General features: G+C 34.8%; 1 protein-coding gene across 13 annotated transcripts in view; it reads left to right on the top strand.

Annotated features, from left to right (window-relative positions):
* LOC126365822 (uncharacterized) overlaps window positions 1–6,434 on the top strand; it is a 182,930-nt gene extending 176,496 nt beyond the window's left edge. For all 13 annotated transcript variants that reach the window (XM_050008432.1, XM_050008439.1, XM_050008433.1 and 10 more), the window contains one exon: window positions 189–6,434. In XM_050008432.1, the coding sequence (XP_049864389.1) occupies window positions 189–290 (102 nt within the window). In that variant the 3' untranslated portion in view covers window positions 291–6,434. The remainder of the gene's footprint in view (window positions 1–188) is intronic.
* The last annotated feature ends 2,130 nt before the right edge of the window (window positions 6,435–8,564 follow it).

Here is an 8,564-nt window from a genome sequence, read left to right on the forward strand (position 1 = left end):
GTCTTACAGAAAGCACTAATAAGATCCAACTTTTTAAAGTCACAATATCAAGCCTCCTTTAAGTCTGTAAGTGCCTTAGAATACAGGGCAAAAAAATTTTTTTCTTTGTTTGACATACATTTACTTGTTAAAAATGTCTTATATAATTTTGTTACTCACAGAAAACTTATAGAATGTTTCTTTTTCAGTCTGAGCTGCATGAACTGGTTCAGAAGCTACAAGATAGAATAGACGCAAAAAGTCACCGGAAAAGTCAGCCAAAACATAGTACTCCGTCTCAGAATAACTAGTCACTCCAATTTCTTACAATCTTGTAAATAGCAACCATTAGGCATCAGTCAGTTGTATTACTTACGCGTCTTTTGCTCGCTGAATCCCTGATAGTAGTCCCATTTGTGAAATTTTTGTTTTGTAGTATTATTTCCAGGATGTTTGTATGTTGTGCTTTTCCTAGAGTAGATCATTTTAGTCTTGCCATTAGTTTTGTGATCATGTGAAGTATCTTAATACTCTCCAGTTTCAATGCTGTTGTTGTCTTTTCTACGAAAATGTCAAGGGATGAGCTTGACACTGAAAGTTTTCTCTGTTACCAGAAGTCAGCTTGCTTCAGCATTCCATTACTCATATGTACCAGTTCAGCAAACAAAACATAGCAGAGTCATTGGGCAGATGTTACTGTAATGTTTCCCTTGTGGTAGAACATATTATGTAACACGTTCCTGTAACCAAACAGCTTCCATTTTGGATCAAAGTTCTACAGTAACATTTAGTCAAGTATAATATGTTATCATGTCTACTTATCTACCACTTCCCATAAACAGTACTGAGTTATGAGTGCTCAGTCTGCTTTCATTGTAGCAAAGATCACAATAAAATACTATGTGAAGGTATTTAGGCAAGTGTTAATTACACATTTTAGAAATTGTGATATGTTTGGCAATCTTCAGAAATGGATAACAAATTTTGTTATTTTTTGACTTCGTGTATTGCCAAGAGATAAAAGAAGAAAATAAATAAATGAAAATGACAAAGAAAAGTGGGCTTGCATCCACTGGGTTGAGTGACCAATTTCTTAACATTTTTGATATAACCCTACTTTTCTTTGGAAATGTAAAATTAATTGGCACTGCTTACATTGGCTTCACAGGAACTAATTTCTAACAGATGTGTTAGTGACAGTGGACAGTAGTACCACAAGAAAAATTTACTTGATTAATTGCCAACAATATAGTTGTTCTTTATATCAATAAATATTTCTATATAGTATTTTATTGTGATTAATTTCTGATTGCGATAAATAAAATATGTAATTATTTGCTACTGTAACTAATACCCCACAGGTATTCAGATATCTTGGGCTGTTTTATAATTTGACATAAACATCACAGCATTTTTAAAGATAAGCTTACATGTAGATATGCATATACATGACAGTGCTAAATAGTTGTCACATCTGGCGATGTGTAAAAATGACAGGTGAACACACCTAAAATGACAGCCATAGCATTCCACAGTATTTATTTGTTTATCTTAGTATTGAATTGTCTAGGACACACAGTGAAGCACAACTGTAGCTTCCGTCAATAGCTGTTACAGCTAGTGAGCCCTGAAATAGTTTTAGCACTTTGCCCTCATCCCACTGTCATATGAATTATACTGCATTTTAACTATCATTTTCACTTCATTGTATTAACCTTCACTGCATTCTTTATGACTGATGTGGCTTCTTTGCCCTCACTTCCTTTTCATTCTTCCTTCCCTATTTGACACATCTAGTCTTCCCTATGGAAAGTTCCATGTTGAAACTGATACTTTGTGAGTGACGTGGTTTTGGCAGTAATAGTATTGCTAGAAATAAGTGCTTCTCTTGTTTCAGGTACATGGATGTCCTCATTACTATTGTATGCTTTACATCATTTACCACAATTCTCTTTCATTTTTTCCTGCCTTTGTTTTATTTGACAAGTATTAAATATGACCTTTTTTTCATGTGACTGTTTCTTGATAGTTGTTTCTTGGGTAATTGCCAGTCAGTATCTGATAAATAATTATTTTAAATGCTTTCAACGTCTTCATACAAAGACCAGTTTTCCATGCAGTATCTGGATGTGTTCCATGATATTGCAACGTTCCTTATAGGTATGGTATCCATAAAGTTAGATGTACGATCTGGAAAAGCTTTAAAGTTCTACTTATTACTTTACTCACATAAGGTTTATGTGTTCCATTGTTTCATGCTCACACATATATTTTGAATCTCTTTTATGCTCATGGTCACTGAGAATTCATTTAAGATGAATATTCTTTCAGTGTTCTTATTTAGAATGACATGTTGAAAAACCAATCCTATATTGCTTATAGTTAGAGTTATATACTTTCTTATTCTGAAATTTTTCTTACCTTGTTTTCATATACAAATTTATATTTTTGTGTAGGATGAATTGCTTTTTGTAAGTTGAATGGTGTATAGGATTAGCCGTGTTCAAGGTGTTTGATAAGTTACTCCCTATTTTCAAATCATTTATTATGAATTAAATGGTTAGTTTAAAACTTGGTCATTGCATAGTAACATTCAGGTTTTGTATGATGCCAGCTAAATTATTACATAAGGCCAGTACTGACATCATGTTTTTATAGCTGGTTCAATAGACTTTCAAGTGTTACTCTCAACATGTGTGGAACAGATCATTCAAAGGTACAGTGATGATTGTTACTTCCATTTCACCCATGTCTTGGTGTCTGATGGCAAACCTCTTCCTTCATCCATCCCCAAAGAATAAAATTACAACATATTACATGTGGGTTGAAGCTGGTCATTTGTGTGTGCCATGGCTGTAGGCCCATTGGTCTGGAAAATGGTTGTGTAACCACTAGTGAGCTTTATTTGAGAAATGCTGTGAGCATCACTCTGCATAAAGCAATGTTGTCACAGTGAGCAGTCACTGACCATACAGCATCTCCATATATCTTCCACCATACATTGTTGTGTGGAAGCACTGTTATGATCTTGCACCTCACTGTTGTCTTGGGTTCAGTTCTAAACTTTTGACCACTGACTCCATGTTTACCAATTGTATATATTGTTTGAATAATGATATTCATTCTTTGGAGCAAAGGGATGTAGCAAACAACAACTGAATTGCTCTTTGTATTGTCTTCCTAAGAACTGTTTGATTTCATAATTAATTGTTATATAATGTTGATTTGCAATTCACAGCCTGTAGACAGTGGAAATCATAGGAATTGGACTGGACAGTCTCAAACCTAAATGTAATCTTTGGTGAGCTTTGCCTTTAATAATATGTAACAAATGAAATCAGCACTTGTATGTAACAAATGAAAAAATTTCAATATCTAGGACAGATGGTGTGAAGCAAAAAACATCAGAATTCGAGAACAAGTGAACACATTGGTTGTAGCAAAAGACGAGACAAAATTGGCAATAAGTTGGGGGGGGGGGGGGGGGGTTGCACAGGGCACAGATCTTTCTTGTCACAAACTAGGTAAACTTTTCCCACCCTCTACCAGCTACACTTCTTTTCTCAACTTTTTCTTTTATTGTGCTTTGCCTGTTACTTCAAATGTAAGAACTGCCTTCAGAAAAACCTTGTAATCTTACACAGATTTTCTCAGTTAAATTGGTTATTTCGAAGTCTCTGGGTTTGCAGCCACGTTAATGTCATTTTCCTTTCACAGTATTTTGATAGCTTCCTTAGTTGCCTTCATCAGATGTAGAGTGCAGATTTTTTATGTTTTGGCATAGCTATTTTGGTCAGTTCTAAATTTCTGTGATACTTTGGCCAAGGACAGCATGGTCCATTCACAGTTTAGTTGGAGTTCAAACAGCAACCAATGAGATCTGCTACCAAAGATGGCTGGGGAAGCAGTCAGAATATTGTGGAAGGAAAATGGCAACATTAACTTGCCTGAAAACCCTGGAACTTGGAACTTACTGAAAGCTTATTTCTCAGTGCTTTTTGCCTTTACATTTTTGACAGCCATATTGTAGTTGTTGTATATTAGTCTTAAATTTCATTAGTCTTCATCTTTTACTTTTGTGTTCATTTTATCAACTCATTTAACCCACTGTCTGACTTTTAATCTGAGGATGTCCCAGCGCGATTCATTAATGTTGAACCTTTTTCATTTTAATGTTTTTATTTACTTGCTTTTTTTCATTTTTTAAACTCTGTTCAAGAATGTTATGTATTAGGATGAGATACAAAGGCAACCAAATATTTGTGGGAAGGTGTGAAACACTTTCTACAAGCACTACTGAAAAGTCCCTTGTGTGAGCATGAAACAACAATGGAAATACAATTCTTGATAACTATCTGATTACTTGTCGGACAGAACAAGTTCCACAGTGTATTTGTCTAAGACTCTTATTTCTCTGTCATAAAGAAGATATCTTGTGAAAGTTCTGTACATGTCTGCCAAAAACTGTGTTGCTTAGAAAAGGATCATCTGATTATTGTACTTAATACTCAAAAAATTTAGTGTTTGTGTTATTGTTATTGTTGTTTTTAATTATTATTTATTCAGTATTTGTAATGTAGATTTTTAATTTTGTATCTGATGATCTGTCAGCAAGGTACACAAATATGTTGTTTCTATATTATACACATCTGCAGGATTGCAATTTAATGTGGACCGAAAAATTTTCTAAATCTCCCTGTTTATCATTGCATTTAAGGTACAGTTTTTGAGTGATCAGAAGAAAGTTTCGCACAAAAAAAAGATTTTAAAATATGTAGTGAAATATTTTTCATTTTTATGATACAGTTTGCTATGTGGCATGCAAATAGTGTTGCATAAAAAAATACTATAGTGTATTGTTATATGGTTGTAACATACAACTCTTTTGCATATGGAAAATGTAAAACTAAAATTGTTGTGTTGAAGAAATTTATATCTTGGTGATGCCATAAAAAAAACTTACGATGTAAGGATGCATAGAATGTTGAATGTTTTTAAAAACGGGTTGAACAAAATTATCACTGCCATTAGCTTTTAAAAGAATTGTGAAAAGAGAATCTGCATTCAGAATGCATAAATCTAAATTTTCTGATTTGGTTTCTTAGTCTGTTTGTGTATTGAATATTAGTTCACATAAGAACATAAATAGGAACAGTATATAAAAAACTTTAATAATACTGGTTATTTATTTTTGCACTGACAGGTGTGATTTGTTTTAATGAAGTATTTCAATCTGCTTTTTGTACAGAATTGAAATATGTACTGTTTGTTTAATATTTTTGATGAAACATCATTGTATTTATTGACAATGTTTCAGACATGTATATCATTTTGATTAAAGTTTTACTAATGTAGCACAATGTGGTATTTTAAGAAAAAAGTAATTTATATGTACAGAAATTACAAATGAAAAATTACTTGTAAGCTTTTTTATATTTATTTTATTTAACTTATTTATGCACAATTAATGTTTTCACTAATTCTTGTGCTTAATAGAAAAGTACATCATAATTTGTGATCAGCTGCTATTTTGTTTATATGTGAAGTTCCATATGATGCAGGCATACATTAATACTTTACTTAAGGACAGGTTGGAAAATTTGATTGTCATAAAATAATTTTGTTGGAATTGTAAATGTTTAGCACCTTAGTTTTGTCTGTGTAAACAGTGACATAAATGGCCCAAAATTTTGTATGACTGCTTTATCACTATACTTTTTACTTTTTTGTGAAGCAATAGTTATTTCAAGTTCCAGCTTTTCTACTATAAAATACCTGGTGTAAAACAAATTTTGAGAAATTGTAACCAAAAATTTATTTAATATGAATTCTGCCGTTCTTTTATTTTGCATTTTCAGGCTTTTATCTTTCATTACAATAGGTTGTTTGTACAGTTGCACCTCATTACCATTTGTACTCTAATTTATGATATGTCTCCATATCCTATCCAGAAGTTCATTGTAAGACAATTAAAGAAAAAATATATATGTGTCAAAAATTTAACATAGAAGCAAAAGCATTTACATAACATCATGAACTTTTGTACTGAAAATATGTCTGCATCCTATGTGAAATTGTGTTTTAAGATTGATTTGTATTTCCATCAAGACATGCAATAACCTAGCACATTTTTGTTTTGTGAATTAGCTGTTGTCATCAGCCTCCCTTTCCTGTTTAATAATGTCTTCTCCAGATTTCGTGTAGCAGGAGTATTAAATGATTGTACAAGTGTTAAAAGTGGTACATTCAAACCCAGTAGCATATCATTTTTCCTCCTCTGAGTTTGCTCTGTAATGTTGTGATAAGATAAATGTTTTATTTTATACCTCAGTGATGTAATAGCAGTTAGGAACTACATAACCAAAGTTGATACTTACAGAACTACATAAGTGTAATAGTGTAGCAAATTTGTTTTTTCATAATACATCATTTAAAAATAAAATGTCTTGATTGTTTATACTTGTCAGTTTTTTGTGTCTGAATATATTAGCCATGATACAATATAAAATTAGTGAATTAATAAGTTATACAATTTATATTGAACATTTTACAATAGAATGTTACAGTGTCATAATATCCATACAGTTTGTGGCAGAATGCTTATTAATTCACACACCCTGTTCTGTAAATCCTGGAGAGCCTTCAGGGAAGTAGAACAAGCCAAGCTGACATTAACAAGCAGAAACAACCATTGTTGGCTACTTCAGTAAAATACACTTACAACAAACTCTTCTTGTACATGCATACTCTGCAAATGCACTGTGAAGCACAAGGCAGAAGAGACATTGTATGATACCATATGTTAGGACTTCTTTCCATTTTAGTCACTCATGAAGCTCAGGAAGAATGACTGCTTAAATGCCTCTGTGAATGCTGTAATTATTCTAATATTCTGACGATGAATCAATCAGTAATGACATAAGTAATTATCAGTTTCTGTAGCCCTCAGTGTGTATCTTCTATAGAGCCCAAAAATATTAGAATAATTACAGCATTCACAGAGGCAGTCAGGTGAGGAATGAGTGGCGGCAACTTGAAATTAGTGGAGATTGAGGCCTGGTGGATAACGGGAAGAGAGGATATATTGAAGGGCAAGTTCCCATCTCCTGTCATTCAACATCATCTTTGCCTCTGCACTTCCACCTCGACTGACATCTCTGCCCAAACTCTTTGCCTTGTGTCTATATATGTGTGGATGGATATGTGTGTGTGCACGCGAGTGTATACCTATCCTTTTTTTCCCCTAAGATAAGTCTTTCCGCTCCCGGGATTGGAATGACTCCTTACCCTCTGTCTTAAAACCCACATCCTTTCATCTTTCCCTCTCCTTCCCTCTTTCCCGACGAAGCAACTGTGGGTTGCGAAAGCTCGAAATTTTGTGTGTGTATGTTTGTGTGTTTTTTATTGTGGCTATCTACCAGCGCTTTGCCGATATATCACACACACCTGTACAGCTGCATTGTGCTGGCTGAATACGCAATGTAGGTAGACTAGAGCAAGGGGTTTCGTCAGGGGGGAGGAGGGTTGGGGAAGCATGACTGACAGCTTGCAGGGAGGTAGCAGGTGTACAGGATAGGAATGTGAGAGGGAGAGGCAGTAGGTGTAGAAAAGGGATGTGACACACAGGTGCCAGCCCTGGTGAGTTTGTGCAGCACCAGATGATGATGATGACACAGGGAAGTAGGTTGGCAGGCAATGATAGAACAGAGGAAGAAGAGACTGGGGAAGAGGGTGTGGGTGCAGGATGAAATAGGTTAGGGTCCTGAGACAGGCTGGAGGTGGGTGGCAGGCTGGGGGTTTGCAGAGGGGGAGACCAAAAGCATCATGGCAACAAATGATTTTTTTCAAGAATAACTTCCATTTGTTTGCTTTAGAAAAGCTGATGCTGTGGTGAAGGAACCAGATTACTCAAATTGTGAAACAGCCATTGAACTCTAGCATGTTGGGCTCAGCACCATGTTCCTCCACTGGATGGTCAACTCTGCTCTTGGACACAGTTTGGTGGGAGCCATTGATTATGTTGGACGGCTGGTTGATGATATAGCTGATATTTGTATCACGGGCATTTGGCTGTGGTCCAAGACACAATTCTTGCCTAATGTCTTGTCTTCAAATGCTGCAGACATTGCTAGAGGCTTTAATGATTCAGAAAGCTATTATGGACTAAAATAAGCTCAGTACACCAAACTGTTTACATGTATCCACGTAACAGAGGATTCGAGACATCATTAGACTGCTGCCTGTGATCAAGAACTCACGCCAATGTATGCTGTGGAGCTTGTGGGGAAGAGTGGCACTGTTTGTTTTATTTAGTTCTGGGAAGGAACACAACTTGTCTAATTCCAATCCGGCTTCTTGTCTGTTGAAATTGTTTTTCTGCCTTTATATTTTTATGGCCTTCTGTACATCCTAACATATTAATGATTAGATCTTGCTTAAATCACAATATTGGAGAAACTAATTCGATGGTTTCCTGTGTTACATGAGCAAAATGATGGTGTCGATGTGGGGAGCCCACTCAGTACACTTGTATTTAATTGTTATTTGGAAAAATTTGAATAAGCAGCACTTCACAAGGCAAAGAA

This window comes from Schistocerca gregaria, chromosome 4 (assembly GCF_023897955.1).
Source record: "Schistocerca gregaria isolate iqSchGreg1 chromosome 4, iqSchGreg1.2, whole genome shotgun sequence".
Classification (NCBI taxonomy): Eukaryota; Metazoa; Arthropoda; class Insecta; order Orthoptera; family Acrididae; genus Schistocerca; species Schistocerca gregaria.